The sequence below is a fragment of the Cebus imitator genome, unplaced genomic scaffold (genome assembly GCF_001604975.1).
Source record: "Cebus imitator isolate Cc_AM_T3 unplaced genomic scaffold, Cebus_imitator-1.0 Scaffold403, whole genome shotgun sequence".
NCBI lineage: Eukaryota > Metazoa > Chordata > Mammalia > Primates > Cebidae > Cebus > Cebus imitator.
In genome coordinates this window covers 23,421-45,296 of record NW_016107718.1, presented here as the reverse complement: position 1 = coordinate 45,296, position 21,876 = coordinate 23,421, and the positions used below count along the sequence as shown (strand labels likewise).

At 35.7% G+C, this 21,876-nt stretch overlaps 1 protein-coding gene across 1 annotated transcript in view; it reads right to left on the bottom strand.

Moving 5' to 3' along the window:
• ARSK (arylsulfatase family member K) overlaps positions 1-21,876 on the bottom strand; it is a 57,492-nt gene that overhangs the window by 18,062 nt on the left and 17,554 nt on the right. Inside the window, exon 4 of the mRNA XM_037731484.1 lies at positions 3,304-3,614. Within this exon, the coding sequence (XP_037587412.1) occupies positions 3,304-3,614 (311 nt within the window). The remainder of the gene's footprint in view (positions 1-3,303; positions 3,615-21,876) is intronic.

The following is a 21,876-nucleotide window of genomic DNA, read 5'->3' as shown; positions in this document are numbered from 1 at the left end:
AAAATATGTAAATAAAATAGTAAATCAATACATAAATTAGGAATAAATTGTTAATACTCTCATAAAAACAAGAGGTATATATCAATATCTATATACATATCATGAGATAGTGGTAAGATTTTTAAAAATTATACAGGCCAATGAAAAACATGAACTATATTAGACCGTATATACTAGTCCAGAAAAGTATCCAAGCACTTTAATATATAGTCATGTGACCAAAACTTCAGAATCAACAATGTAAGACTATGGGACTCTTTTTCTCCAATAATTCTCTAGTAAAAATGCCAATACCTAGTGAGGTAGTCAAGCACTTGTAAAAAACAAATACGACTTTTTAATACACATAAATGCTTACTTACAGTGTTGGTAAAAAACAATTAGGACTAGATCTTTGATTCATATATATATATTAGTCATGTAACTTTCAAAAATGTCAAACATTTACTTAGTATTTGGCTGAAAGTAATTTAACTCATTTCATTTGGCTAGTACTAACTCCAGACAAAATTTTGAAGATGAAGCCACTTAGAACTTTTAAAGAAGATATAAAATATCTAAAACACTGACATTATTTTCTTTAAAATGGGATGGACTAAATAGTGTTTCTGATTAGTTTTTAAAATTTTTTTATTTTTTATTTCCATAGGTTTTTGGGGACAAGGTGGTGCTTAGTTGCACAAATAAATTCTTTAAGGTGATTTCTGAAATTTTGGTGTACCCATCATCCAAGCAGTATACACTGTACCCAATGTGTAGTCTTTTATCCCTCACCTCCACTCACCTTCCCCCCAAACAGTCCCAAAGTCCATTGTATCATTCTTATGCCTCTGAGTCCTTATAGCTTAGCTCTCACTTATGAGTGAGAACATGTGATATTTGATTTTCCATTCATGAGTCACTTTCCTTAGAATCATGGTCTCCAATTCCATCCAGGTTGCTGTGAATGATATTATTTCATTCCTTTTTATGGCTGAGTAGTATTTAATGGTATATATATATCACAATTTCTTTATCCACTGGTTGACTGATGGGCATTTGGGCTGGTTCCATATTTTTGCAATTGTGAATTGTGCTGCTATAAACATGCATGTGCAAGTATCTTTTTCATATAATGATTTCTTTTCCTCTGAGTAGATACCACATAGTGGGATTGCTGGATCAGATGGTAGCTCTACTTTTAGCTAAAGAATCTTCACTCTGTTTTCCATAGTGGTTGTACTAGTATACATTCCCACCAGCAGTGTAAAATTGTTCCCTTTTCACCACATCCCACATCTCCCCCAATATCCATTAAAAAAAAATTTTTTTTTATTATGGCCTTTGTTGTAGAAATAAGGTGGAATCACATTGAGGTTCTAATTTGCATTTCCCTGATCATTAGTGATGTTGAGCATTTTCTCATATATTTGTTGGTCATTTGCATATCTTTTGAGAATTGTCTATTCATGTCCTTTTTTTCTTTTCTTTTTTTTTTTTTTTTTTTTGAGGTTTTGCTTTTTTTTCCCCTGGTGCAGTGCAATGGTGTGATCTAAGCTCACTGCAACCTCCGCCTCCCGGGTTCAAACAATTTACCTGCCTCAGCCTCCTAAGTAGCTGGGATTACAGGCGCACACCACCATGTCTAGCTAATTTTTGTATTTTTAGTAGAGATGGAGTTTTATTGTGTTGGTCAGGCTGGTCTCAAACTCTTAACCTCAGGTGATCCACCCGTCTCAGTCTTCCAAAGTGCTGGGATTACAGTCAATGAGCCACAGCACCTGGCCCTATTCATGTTGTTAGCCCACTTTTTGATGGGATTTTTTTTTTCTTGCTAATCTGTTTGAGTTCCTTGCAGGTTCTGAATATCAGTCCTTTGTCAGATGTATAGATTGTGAAGATTTTCTCACACTCTGTGGGTTGTTTAATCTGCTGCTGATTATTATTATTTTGCTGTGCAGAAGCTTTTTAGTTGAATTAACTGATTAGTTTTTAAAGTAACTTAAAATTGATTTAAGACTACACATTTCAAAATACAGGTAGACCATGCATCATCTTGTTTGATAAGCATGAATTTCAGTTATCACAGTTTTGTTAAATATCAGTCCCCTAACAAAGTTAACCTGGTAAACTTTAGTTCCCAGGGTATGTTAACTGTGAATAATTGCAAAAAGTCCAAACTTTCACACTGATATGCGCTAGCTTTTTAGTATAAATCACTGAGTATACAACAGATATGTATGGCATTCCGTGACTAATCATATTGTTTCTTTTAAAGTATGTCAGTGATTAGCTATCTGGTACATGTATAGACAAGAAAGCAGGTACCTGCGTGCTAGTGATAAATTCATGTGACACTTTATAAAAACAAGTAATGAAAAGAAGTCAACCAAGATGAACATGCAGTAAAAAAAGGAAAAGTGACAAGATTGGAAGTGAAATTCAAATCAAATGAAAATGAAGTTATAGAAGAAATAGCTGACCTGGGAATGCTGACACTGCTGTCATTCCAGAGACACTAGATAGGTAGCCAGAGCAACTTAGTGAAGGCACACTTATTACCATAAATGAGGAAGGTTGTGAAGGATAAAGATGTCCCACAGAAAGTGACACTGGCAAACATTTTCACATTAAAGGAACTTGGAGATATATCATTACATTGAAAGTGCAAAAGTTAAAATGTTGGAAAGTAATCCAAATTTAGAAGGAAATAATGACAATTTGCCAAGTCTTAGAGAAGGTGCTTTCTCTGTATCGTAACTTTTATGATGAGAAGACAAGCACTCTACAATCTATTGGTAAGTTTTTTTTTTTAACCAAAAAAATCCTCACTTTAATTCTCAATGTTTCCAGTGTTTTCATTACAGTGTGCTACATAAATATTATTTTTTCTTTTTCCATTTTTAACCAAAAATATTGGTTAAAATATTTTTAAAATATTTAACAATTTAAATATTTTGACAAATATTTTTAAAGGTTCCAGAAAATGGTCATTTTTTTCCCATTTATGAAGGTGGTTTTATGTGGTTTCAGCTTGCATGGTCATTTTCACAATCTGGTACAGGGCAAAGTGAGGACAGTCTACATTTCTAAGAGAATGCCTTCTAGTTTCTCTTTTTATAGACATATCCTTGGCAAATGTATTCAATCCAGAAGTAGGTTTCTGACTTTTAACACTTATGTTATTTCTTTAAAATTGTCCCTTAACTTTTTACTGAACCAGGTATTGGTCAAGTTTGAATTTACAATTTCCAAATTTTTCTTTAAAAGTGATAATAAACAAAACAATGGGTAAATACCAATAAGCCACATATATAAATTTACTTTGAGCCCACACAATGTAGCAACTTACTTTTTCAAGCCAATAAAGAGATGTGTGAAATGTTGAAGATCCAAAATTTTCTCCAGAAGACGGTGAAGGGTAAGGGTGTGGTAAATTTAATCCCAAGTAAAGAACAAATGGTTCAGTATAATTAATTGCTTCTTTTCTTAACCAGTTCATTGCTTTGTCTGTATTCTCCCAATCCTTTTCCATCACTCTCACTTTAGTCCTATTAGAGATAAGATTAACCATGGGCCTGCCTTCTTGTCTGAGTAAGAAAGCAACATCTCTTGTCCATGCTTCTACACGATTACTGAGGGAGCAAAAAGACAGGTATATTGTTAGGTATATTAAAAAGTTTTAAAAACGTACTAAGCATACACTAAGAAAGCAACATGGTAAAAAAATTTTAGACTCAATCTTATAAATGTTCAGAATAACTATATTAGATATCAAAAAGAAAGTTATTGAGCATTACAAATTAAAAAATAGAAAAAAAGCCAAGAATCAAATATTCACTTACATGTTCTTAAAAACCATGAGAGATTATGTAAAAGGGTTATCTTTTCTTTCAGCAAGATATTTAAACAAAATGTTTCAGATTTCTAGTATTTCTCCTTATTTACTGAATTTTCTAGGATTTTCTTTTTTTCTCTTAGAAGATATTATTCCTAACCAAACCTACTATAATTTATTTTTATCGCTATTTATATTTTTAAAAATCTACCTACCATGTATATTTCATGTGTTGCTGAAGGTTCAGTTTTTAAATCGTTTCCAGCTCTATTGTTTCTTCTTAAAAGAAAAATTTTAACCATAATCTGAACTATCTAAGCTAATAATGATACAAATTTCATATCCATTATAAACAAGAGGTATTTTCTTTATTACTGATTTACAAGTTAAAAGATCCAATTAATCCACTTTCTCAACAAACAAACAATTCACTTTCTCTAAATCTCTAGTCTATTTTATCAGGCTTCTTGATTTTTCTCAATCCAGGTCTAAGTATATGTAGCTGACATAATTGTTTAGAAAGCAGTCCTGGGCATTTCTAGGAAGTTTGCCTTTTTAGTTTCAGTTGAGATAAGTACCTCTGAAGTGCTCTATCAATTGAGAAAAGTGTTTTTAAAATCCAGATACCAACTCACAAATAAAAAATATTTTATGTTAAAGCATAATACTCTACTTAAGAGAAATCGCAATCCATGCAACATGACTAACAACCCATATATAAGTTAAAATAGAAAAATTTTATGCCCTGCCTTCTGAATGCAGGTAAAGAAATTTAAATAGCTATAATAAAAATTCATTTTTCTTTGTAGGTATTCAATATATTGTGATAAAAATAATGGAAAGCATAATTTCTGCAGAATTACATCTATCTAACAGATTCCAATTAATTCTAACAGATGGGAAACCCTAAAATAGAAAGTTTTGTATTCATCACACTATCAAAACAATCTCACATTGGCTTCTTGTCTTTTGCTTAAATCATAGTTAAAATCTTACTATATATGACTGTTAGTATTGTTGCAGAAGTGGAATTTTAGGGGTTTATAACACCAGCAGTATGTATGGTAGAACTCAGATTTTGAAAGAAGGAGGAATAGGATACTGAGATTTATATAGAACGTTTAGGAACCAAAGTGCTTTCTTTTCAGAGAATATTACATGAGAAAATTATGGCTGAGAAACTATTACAATAAGCAAGCTTTTAATACAACCTAATTAGTTGCCACTGTTCAGATTAACTCAGGTAGGACTATTGCCCTGATTGTGCTAACCGACCTAACCAGTGGACTTTACGATGTAGTCTAGACCATGAGTCAGTCTAGACCAGCTCAAGGAAATATTTTCTAGCCTTGAAAGATGGCTATATTGAACCCAGCTTGTTGCATCTTTTGCCACAGCAGTGATAAGTGTGACATCATTTACCCTTTCCGGTAATAAATTTATGCCCTCTCCCTATTTTTTAAAATTGTCTGTGTTCCTGAGATTGTTTTAACCAAGGACCCCTTAAGGGTAAAATAGCTTGAATTGAATTAATTTTGGCCTACTCTAATCATTATGGCCAGATTTCAACCTTGGCTTTATTTTTGTCCTCTAACTAAATAATATGCAATTTTCTCTCTTATCTTAGTGGTATCCATTCTTGTCTTTTCATAAGTATGGGTTTGGCATGATTCCCATGACTGCTGGTATGTAAGTTGAGTTACAACAAATGATTTCAAGCACTGCTAAGGCAGCAGAGACAAGACTATAGTTAAGAGGTTCCTTTCCCAAAGTTTTTCACTTCTTTGATTAGTTGACCCATGTTCACTGTGCCTAAAGGGTAAAATAACAATGTATTTCTTTGCAACTTAGTGAGGAAGAGCAAGAGTATAAAGCGATGTATTTGGTAGATGAATATACTGCAGTACTTTAAAATCATTTAGCACTTTTTAATGTATTCAAAAATATTAATAATTATAATCAATGAATCTCCAGTCTATTTTCACTACTCCCTGGACCAGCCCACCCTTCCTGGGCCATCATTAAGCACAATAAGAGCAGCAGATGCAGCCTAAACAGTAGGCTGCTACAGGAGCTGCAATTCTTAGTCCAGAAAGTCCCTCTTTCCAGCCCAAGGTATCTTCCAGTAACTAAGTCCAATGAGTAAAACATGGAATGAGAAATATGCAACTTCATAATTGACTACAACTACAATAATAATAAGATAACTCTTTTGACATTATAATTCTCTCTACTAACCAATGTATCCAGCCCCTTCTTACAAGAGTGATGGTCTATTATTCAGGCTAAACTGTTACATCTGGAAATCATATCTTTCAATCATATGCTCAGACCTACTTCTTTGTCTCATTGTTTTAAATGTTGTCTTTTCCCCCCACCAGTAATTGCTATCACTTCTTCCAAATGTAAGTTTTCTGTTTACTTAACCACTGGGGATATTTTGAGCCAATTTATTTCCATTCCATTTCTATGTATTTTGCCCAGAGTATGGTTTCAATCAGGACAATCGCAAAGGGCTTGTATCAATGAGGAGAATCCAAAACTAACTGTGACTCAGATATGTTATGATTCCATGGCTGTTCTCAATATAAATTTATCCCGTTGCTCACAATATAGGCACAGTTATACAATGTATAGTTTCCTCTATGCCGGCATTTCTCAAAGTGTAGTACAGGGAGCTCTGAGGATTCAACAGACACTCTCAGTGAGCCCATGAGGTCAAAACTATTGTCATAATAATAGTAAGATGTTATTTACCTTTTTCATTCTCATTCTGTCATAACATACGGTGTGCAGTGGAAGAGACCACTCTAACGTATCCTCAGGTAGGAGCTCAGGTCTGGAGTGTACCTATCTCAAAGAAGACTGCTCATAAGCTCAGAGAGGCTTCAATGTTTCATTATATCATGCCCCTCTTAAGTGGCCCAATGTCTACTTCAACTCTTTATAGAAATCTAAGAGGGGCTTTTCTTCTCAAAGGGATACAAATAATAATCACACATTTCTGATAAAACATTCATAATTAATTACACCTTGTCCTACCTCTACCAGAGGTCCAGTTCTTTCCATCCTTGCTACTTCAGGTGTGGTCCATGGACCAGCAGCATCAGCTCCTGGGAGCTCCCATAATGCCCACATGTTATGGGAGGGACCTCGTGGGAATCATCATAATTGAATCATGGGGGCAGTTTCCCCCACGCTGCTCTCATGGTAGTGAACAAGTCTCATGAAATCTGATGGTTTTATAAGGGGTTTCCCCCTTTGCTTGATTTTCATTCTCTCTTGCCTGCCACCAGGTAAGACATGCCTTTCGCCTTCCACCATGACTGTGAGGCCTCCCAAGTCATGTGGAACTGTGAGTCCATTAAATTTCTTTTTCTTTATAAATTACCCAGTCTTGGGTATGTCTTTAGCAGCAGCATGAGAACAAACTAATACACCATCCTAGATTCACGGAATCACAAAGGGCATTTAATAAGATGCCCAAGTCATCTGTATGTATATTAAGTTTTGAGACGCACAGTTTAAGAATTTTTTTCTGCAAAAATCCTCACATTTTAGACAGGGTAATTAAAATGAAGCTTCCATAGTACCCTATAAATAGAATTATTCTACCTTGGTTCAGTTCCAGAAAACAGGTGATAGCCAAATATACTATCCAACCATCAGCAGTTTAATTAGTTATTTGTAACAAGAATTTTCTCACTAATACAAATGAAAAATAAAACTACTTAACACATTACCAAGCAGTTACTACATAAATTTGTGTATTTGCCATTACTGTGTGGGTTTTCTGTGCCAGTGTGCCAAATTCTGCTGCTAAAACATTGGATACAATCAGTTTACAGGTAGCAAAGGATTAGTTTACATAGTAACAATTATATCTGAAAAACTATACATTACAATTGATGATGAGAAGGTGACAGTTTTCTTTCAACATGAAGTAGGAGCCTAAACATAAACCTTCGGCTTCTTAAAAGTCTACTGAACATGACCAATATCTCAGACTCGGAGCTCTGTGGTCTCTCTCTTTCTCTCATTGTTATTGATGGGATTGTAGCAGGTAATGTGTTTCTGATAAGTCTCACAAACAAAACACTGGAAAAATGATGATTCTGAAAAATGCCCTTGCAAATTTCTGCATCTACATAATAAATTCTGTAAGAGAAAAAGGAATCTATATTCATTCCCATTTAATGCTCTTTTCTGGACTTGGTGTGGTGGCTCACACCTGTAATCCCAGGGCTTTAGGAAGCTGAGGTGGGAGGATTACTTGAGCCCATGAGTTTGAGACCAGCCAGGGCAACATACTGAGATCTTGTCTCTCCAAAAAAAAAAAAAAAATTTAGTTGGGCATGGTAGCATGATAGTATGTGCCTATGGTCCTAGCTACTTGGGAGGCTGGGCGGGGAGGATCACTTATGCTCCAGAGTTTAAGGCTGCAGTGAGCTACGAGCCTGCTACTTTACTCCAGCCGAGGGGACAAAGTGAGATCTCATCTCTAAAAAAAAGCTCTTCTCTCAAATTAGAGAGAGACACACATGATTTTTAAAAGGATTTACAAGACTGTCATCCGTCTTCATTACATATGAACACTCAAAAAAACACCAATCTGTTTCAAATTGGTATTCTCTAGAAATGATATAAAAGGCATTTGTGTAGAGGTGGAACAAGAGGCCTGGGTTTGTCTTTTTTCTATCTCTAACCTGTTAGGTAAATTGTAGATTTAGTAATGCTTCCATCATTCACCCCCCTTTCACCTATACCTTTTGCCATGTGACATTGGAATGGCTCCCCCCAAAATAGGTATCTTTCTCTACCTCATGTGACTTGCTTTGACCCACAGACTGAGTAACATTTGTCCTCTAAGACTACAACTTGAGAGACCTGTGTGTTTTCTCTTGTGCTCCTGCACCACTGCCCTCAACTTGAGAATATACCTTGGCTAGCCTGCTGGAAGATGAGAGACAGAGCAGATTCAAATTGCCCCATTCCTTTTAGCTGAGGCCAGCTTTGATCAGCTAACAGCCAGCCAAGTACAGAAATGCAAGTGAACCTAGCTAAGCCAAAATCTTAACAGCTGATTCAAGATCAATGAGCAATAAACATTTAATGCAAAAAACAAAAACAAAACAAAACAACAACAACAAAAGTCTGTTTTAGTTGAATGAATCACATCTACCCTGGCAAATGCAGGTTGGAACATCATTTTTCAATATACATTATTTAAATGCTCAATAAATGTAGGCTTTTACATTTATTAGTTTTATTAATTCCAACCATTTCATTTTTTGGTAAAATTACAGTAGCTGGTGCCCTTTAATCTTTTCTTATTCATGAATTTCTTTGTAAATATAATGAAAATCAATTTTTCTCTACTAATCAGTAATATTAATTACATCACAAATTATATTGGTTATATGATAATAACAGTAAATATATTTCAAAGAAAAGTTTTGTTTGCATGTGTGTGTGTGGAGGTAAGTATTCAGGGATTTTATTTTGTGAAATGTCATCTAGCCATTTCTAGTCTGCTGGTAAATTCATCATTGTGGAAGCATTCATATTTACAACTTTGAATTCCTAGGTGACAATGACTATAGCCCTTGACAGAGTATACATGTTTATTGTAATCTGAGCTTAAACAAAGGCAACTTTTTGATTCAATTAAAGAAACAATGAATACCTACCACATGCAAGACATTGGCTAGGCAAGTGCTTAATGTGACTTGCTAAGCTAACAAATAGGTATTTGCACCTCATATCCACTCACACATAAACCCTCCTACTATCGAACTTTAAAAAATAAATGCCAAATGCTACTTTATGGAAAAAAAAAATACTTCAGCTATGACTCTAGCAATGGTTTAGATCACATTCACCATTTTATATCCAAAAGGGGATGATTTTTCTTATGCTTTGAAAGTAATTTAACACACCAACTTGATTATAACGTTTACAATTTTCATAAACCTTTGTTTTTCAATATTAAACAGAAAATGTAACCCAAACGAAATGCCATCAAATCTGAAAAAATAGAGTGGGTGGGTTATAGACAAAATGCCATCAAATCTGAAAAAACAGAGTGGGTGGGTTATTCCCAGGTAATCTGTTGTTAACAGAAATTACTAAGCACTCATTGCAGCTGACACATCATCATATCCGTAGCTCTTGCTGAAGGAGTGACCTAGCTGGCCACATTACGTAGGATTTAACTCCTTTTCTAGCCTGTCGACTGGCCGGGTGTGGGCACCTAACCTAAGCACTAGCACTTACCATGGTCAGCACTTACGATGGAGTCTTGCATGAAATGTAATTGGGCCTATTATCCCTATTTACAGAATTTAAATTTAGAAAGAAAATAATCCAGTAACTGGTGGTTTTTAAGATGCAGCTATGAGGTAGAGAAAGAGTCACAAAGGAGATGAAACTTGAGCCAAAAAGGTTCTGGCAGGTCGAAGTCAGGATTGGAAGTGATATAGCTGAGAAGAGCCAGAGCAGAGAAGCAGAAGTCATGAGTCACGTTGGTAACAGAGAGCTAGAATAAAGTTCCTTTAATGCCTGCTACTGAGGTAAAAGCTGTGCTGGATTCGGAATTACTCCCTAGTTCTACAACTTGAGACTAGTGTAACTATAGCTTCTGTTTTTGGTAGTAATCAAAATCCCCTTTCACTGCATGCAAATCCTTATATTATGATCATGTTTTCCCTACCCAGCACAACCTCCAGTCTTACATAGGTGGACTCAAGTGACTATTCTCCCAATCAAAAACATTTTTTTATTTTTTTTCTGAGACAGGGTCTTTCTCTGTCGCCTAGGCTGGAGTGCAATAGTGCGATCTTGGCTCACTGCAACTTCCACCTCCCAGTTTAAGCAATTCTTGTGCCTCAGCCTCCCTTGTAGCTAGGACTACAGGCATCTGCCACTACATCTGGCTAATTTGTATTTTTAGTAGAGACAGGGTTTCACCATGTTGGCCAGGCTGGTCTTGAACTCCTGAACTCAAGTAATCTGCCCATGTAGGCCTCCCAAAGTGCTGGGGTTACAGGCATGACCTACCGCACCCGGTCCCAGTCCAAAAAATTTAATGAAAATAATCACGATTTGAGAGTACTAAGTGCAAATCTCAGTCAATTTTTAAGTCTCAGAATAGAAGGCATGAAAAGTATACACTTACGTCAATCATGCTTATAAGTACTTAAAATGATTTTACTGTGAAGAAACCTAATTTTGGGGCCGTTAGCGTCATAATTAATTTTTGATAAATTTGTCAAATTTCCCTTTGCCTGCTGCACGATGTTAAACATTCAGTCTATGTTTCCAAGTATATGACTTACAAAGGCTAGGACTCTTCTGGAAATACTCTCTTAAACCCAATGTAGTGCCTCACTAGCAAGAGCCTGATAAATCACAGATGTCATTATTCTCCAGGTCACTCTGAATCAAGGAAACCCAGTCAACACATTTTACATTAGTCAACTGTCATGGTAATGTGGGCATGGATGATAGTCATGTCTGAATTATTTAAAAGCTGTTAGATAACTGAACCTTTGCCAGTTAGCTCAGTGAGTTATTGGGCATGGTGCTTCTAAGATGACCATGGTGAATGTCACCTTTTGTTCAAAACCATCTGCTTTTGGGGGGAATTCCCTATTGTGTGGGTTTTTAGCAGTGGGTGATGCCATCTCCTGCTCCAGAAGCCAAAGCAGGAATGATGGAGTGATAAGCTCTCATTCCATGACCCCGGGCATCTAGGGAGTAGGCAGCTGAGCTAGGCTTGGTCAAATTGATACTTAGGACTGAAATTCTAAATCTTGAGGGAATGCCACAGGACAGGGCTAGCTAGAGATTCATTATGGCAGCAGTGCCACAACCAGTAGTGTCCTGGTTGAGCTGTTTCTACTGCATAACTTTGGTGTACTACCAGACAGCTGATTCCTGTTTTCTGACTCTAGCTCTTTAGCACTGTTATTCATTCTCAGTTACCTGGTAAGTCTTTAAAAAAATTCATTTTCTGTTTAAGTTAGCCAGGGTTCAGTAACTGGTGACCAAGGATCTTGATGGGTAGTTTCTAATACTAAAACTACCTTAGAAATTTTGACATTTTTGTCAAAGGTATAATGAAATGTCAGCACAAAGCTATTATTCAAAAAAGGCAGAAAAGTTCATATTTTTGCATTTTGAAGTTAATCAGTATTTTTGTTACATTCTCCAAAAAGTTAATCCAAAACTGCTAAAAAAAAAAAAATCAATTTACAGAAACAAGGTCAGACTAAGGAGAGAAAGAAAGTGCTAAGCTTTGGGGGATCCAGCAACTTTTTTTTTTTTTTTTGAGATGGAGTTTTGCTCTTTTTGACCAGGCTGGAGTACAATGGTACAATTTCGGTTCACTGCAACCTCCGCCTCCCAGGTACAAGCGATTCTCCTGCCTCAGCCTTCCGAGTAGCTGGGATTATAGGCACATGCCACTACACCCAGCTGATTTTTTGTATTTTCAGTAGAAAATACAAAATGGTTTTACCATTTTGGCCAGGCTAGTCTTGAACTCCTGACCTCAGGTGATCTACCTGCCTCAGCCTCCCAAAGTGCTGGGATTACAGTCGTGAGTCACTTGTGCTGGGCCCCAGCAAGTTTATGTATCATCTGGGACAGTTATGCTGTCACACTCCTCCATTTCTTATGAGTCCTGATACTTACAAGTAACTTTATACTACTACACCAAAATGGGTTTGCCATTTTCTCTAGTGAAAAAGGCAATTTTAGAGTCTATAAAAGGTGAAAGGGAAAGAATTTGGATTTATAAAACCCATACAACCCATCCTTTCAGAGTCTAAAAAGACTGATTTTTTTTTTTTTTTTTTTTTTTTTTTTTTAAGATACAGTCTCACTTCTGTCATCCAGGCTGCAGTGCAGTGGTGCAGTCTCAGCTCACTGAAACCTCTGCCTCCTGGGTTCGAGTGATTCTCCTGCCTCAGCCTTCTGACTAGCTGGTATTACAGGCGCATGCCACCAAACCTGGCTAATTTTTGTAGTTTTAGTAGAGGTGTGGTTTCTCCATGTTGGCCAGGCTGATCAATTTCAACCACGCCGTGATGGTACTGACCTTAAGTGATCCCCCTGCCTCAGCCTCCCAAAGTGCTAGGATTACAGGTGTGAGCTACCACTCCCAGCCAAGGCTACATTCAAACCAGAGTTTTCACACATAAGAAAGAAAGTAGGCCAGGTGCGGTGGCTTATACCTGTAATCCCAGCACTCTGGGAGGCTGAGGTGGGTGAATCACCCGAGGTCGGGAGTTTGAGAGCAGCCTGACCAACATGGAGAAACTGTGTCTCTACGAAAGACACAACATGAGCTGGATGTAGTGGTGCATTCCTGTAATCCCAGCTACTTGAGAAGCAGAGGTTATTGTGAGCTAAAATTGTGTACCGCACTCCAGCCTGGCAAAGAAGAGTAAAATTCTATCTCAAAAAAAACAAAAAAAAAGAAGAAGAAAGAAAGTAAGTAAGGGGCATAACAGTAAAAATTTTAAGAAAAACTCACTTTAGTCAAATGGGGTTACACATGATCTCAGACTACAAATAGACATTATAAGAATTTCAATTGGAGGTTTTTTTTGCAACTAAAGAAACTAATTTTCAATAATTCAAACTTACGGATATTTCATAAGCTAAACGTTCAATCAACTTCTCAATATTCGGCTTTCTCAGGTAGGCCTACATTACCTACAACTGCTCATTAGTTTTAAAAATTTTACATAGGTACATAGTATCTGTTGTGATTCTATAGGAATTCAAACCTCTATAATGTCGGATTATAAAAATTAAAGTGTTTTGTCTTTGGGAGCAGTCACATTCAGGTTTATTTTTAGGCCAATCCTAAAACAAAGTCTAAATTCTATTCTTCAATCTCTTCAAATTGTCAAAATTAGATGTCTCTTGAAGGTCATGAGAAATTATGTCTTGGTTAGTTTTGAAAGAATTTATTATCTCTATAATCTTTCCTCCAGTTCTCCTTCTCCAATAATTTTTTTTAAGTTCATTAGAAAATTACAGAAAACATGCTGGGTGCAGTGGCTCACACCTGTTATCCCAGAACTTTGGGAGGCCAAGGTGGGTAGATCACCTGAGGTCAGGAGTTCGAGAACAGCCTGGCAAACATGGCAAAACACTGTCTCTGCTAAGAACACAAAAAAATTAGCCAGGTGTGGTGGCAGGTGGCTGTAATCTGAGCTACTTGGGAGGCTGAGGCAGGAGATCACTTGAACCTGAAAGGTGGAGGTTGCAGTAAGCTGAGATTGTGCCATTCGCTCTAGCCTGGGCAGCAAGAGTGAAACTCTGTCTCAATAAATAAATAAATAAATAAAAGAAAGAAAGCTGAATTTTCCTAATAGATGAGGCTTTCTCTTTAAGACACACACACACACACACACATACACACATGCACGTGTGCACCCATTTAGGTTAGCATTGCCCAGGTTTTTGGAGTTTTTTTTTTTTGATAAGTCTTAAATTCAGTGACACAGGATTATAATTATGAAAGTAAGCCACTATTCTGGGTTATTATATTATTTGCTGTCATACTGAATTAGGTATTCCTTTTTTTGAGTTTTTGTACATGTTATTAGTTTTGTTTTTCTTTTGTTGACAGACATCAATTTTTAATTATTTCATATGCTTGAGAAATATTTTTTTCACTTAATATGTTTTCTTTTTAAAATACATTCCATTCTTCCCTGAGTTAAATGTGGGGTATGGTAGGCATACTTGCAGTTGTTAATTCATTTTTAATATTATGAATGCTAGTTTACCTGTCTACTTTTAGATATTTTAACATTCCTCTTTAGACTTGTAAAACAAGTCTGAGAAGTATGAAAATTCTCATATATTCCTTATACAGTAAGTGCCTTACTTTTGAAACTTTGCACCCCAGCCACATACCAGAAAAAGAGGTGCTAAAAGCCAGATTCTTTATTGCTAACTGCGATGGACTGTGGTCAATAAAAGAGCCAACTGGAAGGATGGGAAGACTCCTTAGAGGAAAACAGGGAAACCTCTAAGGAATAGCAAATTAGATAAATCAAGAAATTACATAGGTTCCAAAAAGTCTCCCTAAAATAATAAGAGTTGATCAGAGGGCAAAAAAATATGTTTAAGGATGAGAATAATACAGCAGAACAACCCCAAGGTTATTCTTAGTAAGTAGCAGTATTTTTACTTCATGGAGATTCAAAATCCAGCTTATTTAATGAAACATGCAAGTTATTTTCTAACAACTGCCTCACTTGTTATTCAAGTCTCATATGGTTTGGATATGTGTCCCAACCAAATCTCATGTTGAATTGTAATCTCCAGTGTTGGAAGTAGGGCATGGTGGGAGGTAATTAGATCATGGGGGTGGATCTTTCATGAATGGTTTAGCACCATGCTCTCAGGGCTGTTCTCGTGATAGTGAGGGAGTTCTCATGAGATCTTGTTGTTTAAAGTGTGTAGTACGTCCTGCACATCTCTCTTGCTCCTGATCTGGCCTTGTAAGACATGCCTGCTTCCCCTTTGCCTTCTGCCATAATTCTAAGTTTCCTGAGGTCTCTCTAGAAGCCAAGCAGAAGCTGCTATGTTTTCTGTAGAGCCTGCAGAACTGTGAGCCAATTGAACCTCTTTTCTTTATAAATTCCCCAGTCTCAGGTATTTCTTTTTGACTTGGATGTCTTTGTATAGAAGTTTCTCCTTCCTGTCCTTCATTTGAGCCTACTGATATTCTATTTCTATGGGAGTCCATCAAATTTAAAATACTTATAATTTAAAAATTCACCTTCTAAAAAATGTACACTACTGCAGGGTGTGGTGGCTTGTACCTGTAACCCAAGTTACTCAGGAGGCTGAGGGGGGAGGATTGCTTGAGCCCAAGAACATGATGCTGTAGTAAGGTATAGTCATACCACTGCACTCCAGCCTGGGTGAAAGAGCAAGACTTTGTTTCAAAACATTTACCATTAAGAGAAAATATATTCCATTAGGAAAAAATATTTGCCAATAAAGCTGTAACACAATGTTTTATTATCAATTATAATATGCAAAAGGAGATACACTTCATTATGGGCAGCTAAACATAATATAATAAACTTTACTAATTAGATGGGAAAAACCCAAGAGTTGTAGTGAGGTTATAGGCTCAGAGATATCACTTGTGTTTCAAGAAACTGATGTAGGAGTTAAGGTTGTCAGCAATCTGAAGATAGCCTATGAGGCTGCTTCAGCCAAGAATTACGTAGTCATCACAAGTAAAGGTTCTGGATAAAAAAAAAAAAAGAAAGCAAGTTCTTCCACTGCCAGAAAATATCATGCTGAGAGTGCCCCCAGAACAATGCATGTTGTTCTAAATACTGAATTTAAATAAACGTAATAAGATGAAGGATTCTAAAAAAGATAAAGTAACTGAAGTAATTAATATCTTTCTTCATTATAAGAAAAATAATAAACTCCTCTTCAGTATGGAGAGAACTGATCTAGAGGTATATGTGATCTTAGACTATAAAATAATAGATATGGATGAGATGAACATGGGCTAACTCATTAGGCTGCAGAATTAAGAGGGGCTGAATGGTGCACTATGGTCACTGTTCTGAGTTCTGTTGATTCTCTTAATCAGTCTCATTCTATTTAGAAAGCCTTTGCTGCTGATCTGGCGACCTATTAGGTCAGGAAGAGTAGCGTCAGCAGCCTATGATTTGCTTCCATTTGCTGTTTGCCAAGAGGCTTGTGCTTAAGAGTTTTACTCATAGCAGTTTTCTTATTTTGGAAATAGGCCTTCATTTTCCATTTGTTTCAGAGGATTAAAAATTGCCTATTGTGGAGATGGAGGCAGAGCAAGATGACCAAATAGAAGCCTCCACCAATCTTCTTCCCTAGAACACCAAATTTAACAACTACCTACACAAAAAACACCTTCATCAGAACCAAAAATCAGGTAAGCAATCACAGGACATGGTTTTAACTTTATATCACTGAAGGAGGGGCTGAAGAGGGTAGGAAAGACAGTCTTGAATTGCTCACACCACCCCCTGCATTACCTTAGGAGTGGTTGCATGGCATGGAGAGAGAATCTGTGCACTCAGGAGGAGAGCACAGTTGACTGTGGTACCTTGCATTGGAACTCAGTGCTACCTGTCACAGTAGAAAGCAACACCAGGCAGGACTCAGCTGACACCCACAGAGGGAGCTCTTTGAACGGATTAAAAAAAAAAAAAAAAAAAAAAAAAAGACCCAATGATGTATTGCCTACAAGAAACACACTTCATCTATACAGACACACATAAACTGAAAATAAAAGGCTGGAAAAAGATATTCCATGCTAATGGAAACAAACAAAAAAAGCAGGAGTAGCTATACTTAGACAAAAATAGATTTCAAGATAAAAACCATAAAAAGAGAAAAAGAAATTCATTATATAATGACAATGGGGCCAATGTAGCAAGATGATATAACAATTATAAATCTATATGCACCCAACAGTGGAACACCTAGACATATAGAGTAAATATTATTAGAGCTAAAGAGAAAGATGGACCTCAATATAATAATATATGGAGACTTCAACAAGCCGCTTTCAGCTTTGGACAGATCTTCCAGACAGAAAATCAACAAAGAAACATTGAACTTCATCTGCGCTATAGACCAAATAGAACTAATAGGTATTTACAGAACATTTCACCCAACAGCTGCAGAGTACACATTCTTCTGAAGATATGGATCATTCTCCAGGATAAACCATATGTTATGTCACAAAACAAGCCTTAAAACATTCAAAAATATTGAAATGTTTTTGAGTATCTTCTCTGACCACAATGGAATAAAACTAGAAATCAACAAGAGGAATTTGGGAAACTATACAAACACATGGAAATTAAGCAATATGCTCCTGAATAACCAGTGGATCAATGAAAAAATTAAGAAAGCAATTAAAAAATTTCTTGAAACAAATGACAATGAAAACATAACATACCTGGGCTGGGCAAGGTGGCTCACACCTGTAATCCCAGCACTCTGAGAGGCCAAGGCTGGCAGATCACTCGAGGTCAGGAGTTCAAGGCCAGTCTAGCCAATATGGTGAAACCCTGCCTCTACTAAAAATGTAAAAATTAGCTGGGCATGGTGGTGTGTACCTGTAGTCCCAGCTACTTGTGAGGCTGGGACTACAGGCACAAGAATCACTTGAGCCTGGGAGGTGGAGGTTGCAGTGAGCTGAGATTGTGCCACCACATTCCAGCCTGGATGACACAGCGAGAGTCTNAAAAAAAAAAAAAGTAAAGAAAAGAAAACATACCAAAACCTATGGGATCCAGCAAAAACAGTACTAAGAGTGAAGTTTATAGCTGTAAGTGCCTGTATCAAAAAAGTAGAAAAACTTAAAATAACCTAATAATTCATTTTAAAGAAATAGAAAAGCAAAAGCAAACCAAACCCAAAGTTAGTAGAAGAAAAAAATAATATACATCAGAGAAGAAATAAATGAAATTAAAATAATAAAAAATACAAAAGACCAACAAAATGAAAAGTTGGCTTTACAAACAGATAAACAAAATATGCAAACCTTTAGCCAGACTAAGGAAAAAAAGAGAGAAGACCCAAATAAATAAAATGAGAGATGAAAAAGGCATTACAACTAATACTGCAGAAAAAAAATCAAAGATCATTAAAGACTACTATGAGCAACTATATGCCAATAAATTGGAAACATGAAAAGTAATAAATTCCAAGAAACATAAAACCTGCCAATATTAAACTAAAAAGAAATCCAAAACCTGAACAGCCCAATAACAAGTAATGAGATTAGAGCTACAATAAAAAGTCTCCCAGCAAAGAAAAATCCAGGACCCAATGGCTTACTGATTAATTTTACCTAACATTTAAAGAAGAATGAACACCAATGCTACTCAAACTATTCCAAAAACATAGAGGAGAAGGGAATACTTCTGAACTCATTCTACAAGATCAGATTCAATGCAATACATATACGAAAACCAAAGATACATAAAAAAAGAAAACTACAAGTGAATATCTCTGTTGAACATTGACACAAAAATCCTCAACAAAATACTAGCAAACTGAATTCAACAACAGATTTAAAAGATCATTGATCATAACCAAGCAGAATTTATCCCGGGGATGCAAGGATGGTTCAACATATGCAAATCAATCACTGTGATACATCATACCAACAAAATGAAGGACAAAAAATATATGATCATTTCAACTGATGCTGAAAAATCTTTTAATAAAATTCAACATTCCTTTATGATCCCCCCACCACCACAAAAAATACTGGTTATAGAAGGAATATACCCCAACATAAAGACACATACAACAAACCCACAGTAGTATCATATTGAATGAGAAAAACTGAAAGGCCTTCCTCTATAATCTGGAACACAATGAGAATGTCCAATGTCACCACTGTTATTCAACATAGTACTGGGATTCCTAGCTAATCAGACAAGAGAAAGAAATAAAGGACATCCAAATTGAAAAGGAAGAAGTCAAATTATTCTTGTTTGCAGATTATGTGCTCTTTCATTTGGAAAAACCTAAAGACTCCACCAAAAAACTATTAGAGATGGTAAGTTCAGTAAAGTTTCAGGATGTGAAATTAACATACAAAGATCAGTAGCATTTCTATATGCCAGTAGCAAACAATTTGAAAAAGAAATGAAGAAAGTAATCCCATCCCATGAAGGAACCCTTCAGAAATAAAGAAAGTAACAGCTACAAAAAAGTACTTAGGAATTAACTAAAGAAGTAAAAGATCTCTACAATAAACACTATTAAAGGCTGATGAAAGCAATTGAGAGGACACAAAAAACTGAAAACCAATTCCATATTTCTATATTCATGGATTGGAAGAATCAATAATATTAAAATGTCCATACTACTGAAAGCAATCTACAGATTCAATGCAATACATATCAAAATATCAATAACATTGTTCATAAAAATAGAAAAAAAAATCCAAAAATTTATATGGAACCACAAAAACAAAACAAAACAAAAACAAAACCCAGAGTAGCCCAAGCTGTCCTGAGCAAAAAGAACAAAATTGGAGGAATCACATTACCTGCCTTCAAATTATACTACAGAGCTTTAGTAACTAAAATAGCATGGTACTGGCATAAAAACAGATACATAAGACCAATAAAAGAGAGAACCCAGAAACAACTCCATATACCTATGGTGAACTCATTTTCGACAGAAATATCAAGATACATTGGGGGAAGGACAGTCTCTTTAATAAATGGTGTTGGGAAAATGATATCCATATCCAGCAGAATGAAACTAAATCCCTATCTCTTATCACATTAAACAGCATATCAAAATGGATTACAAACTTAAATCTGAGATCTTAAACTATGAAACGCCTAAAAGAAAACATTGGTGAAACTTTCTAGGACACTGGTCTGGACAAATATTTCTTGAGTAATACCCCACAAACACAGGCAACTAAAATAAAAATAGACAAATGGGATCACATCAAGTTAAAAAGCTTTGCACAACAAGGGAAACAATAAAAAAAGTGAAGACACAACCCACAGATGGGAGGAAACATTTGAAAACTATCCATTTGACAAGATATTTATAATCAGAATATATAAGGAGCTCAAACAACTTTACAGGACAAAAATCTAATAATCTGATTAAACAACAGACAAAAGATCTGAACAGACATTTCTTAAAAGAAGACATACAAATGGCAAACAGGTATATGAAAAGATGCTCATATTTACCTGTTGAATGATCTTTATGATCAACACTGATCATTAGAGAAATGCAAATCAAAACTATAATGAGATACTATCTCAGCTAAAATGGCTTTTATCCAAAAGTCAGGCAATGACAAATGCTGGCAAGGATATGGAGCAAAGGGAACCCTCGTACACTGTTGGTGTACTGTTTATTTATACTAATGTAAATTAGTACAACCACTATGATGAACAATTTGGAGGTTCCTCAAAATACTAAAAATAGAGCTGCCATATGATCCAGCAATCTCACTGTTAGATATACACCCAAGAGAAAGAAAATCTGTACATCAAAGGGATATCTGCACTTCCATGTTGATTACAACACTAGTCACAATAGCCAAGATTTGGAAGCAACCAAAATGTCCATTAATAGACAAACGGGTAAAGAAAATGTGGTACTTATACACAATGGAGTACTATTCAGCTATAAAAAAGAATAAGATTCACTCATTTGCAACCACATGGATAGAACTGGAGGTCATTATGTTAAGTGAAATAAACCAGGCACAGAAAAGCAAACTTCACATGTTCTCACTTATTTGTGGGAGCTAAAAATTAAACAATTGAACTTATGGAGACGGACAGCAGAATGATGGTTTACCAAAGGCTGGGCAGAATAGTTGGAGTAGGGACAGTGAGAATGATTAATGGGTACAAAAATATAGAATGAATAAGATCTAATATTTGAAAATAAAACAGGGTGACTATGGTCAATAATCATTTAATTGCGTATTTTAAAATGATTAAAAGAGTATAATTGGATTGTTTGTAATACAAAGGACAAATGCTTTGAGGGGATGGATCTTCATTTACCCTAATGTTTTCATCACACATTATATGCCTGTATCAAAATATCTCCTGTACTCCCTAAGTATATACACTTATTATGTACCCATATCAATTAAAATATTGCTTATTTTGACTTGGCTTAGAAAAATATTAACCTACGTGAGCAGACAACATGCATAATTGCAATGGTAGGATGAAATGATAGAGGATTTGATTTTAGATTTTCAACAAGGCAGAAGCTAGGGAAAACAACACAACAGCTTGTTTAATTTCTCTTCTTATAGCATTAGAATGTAAGTTCCATGACACTGGAGAATTTTGTGTTATGATTACTACTGTATTTGCATCATCTAAAAATAAAGTCTGGTACATAGTAGCTAGCTCAAAAATATTAGCTTAGAGGATATTACAAATACCTGATTCTACTTTTGTAACTTAAATAAGGATCATCTTCTAGTCTTAGTACTTTAAGAAATT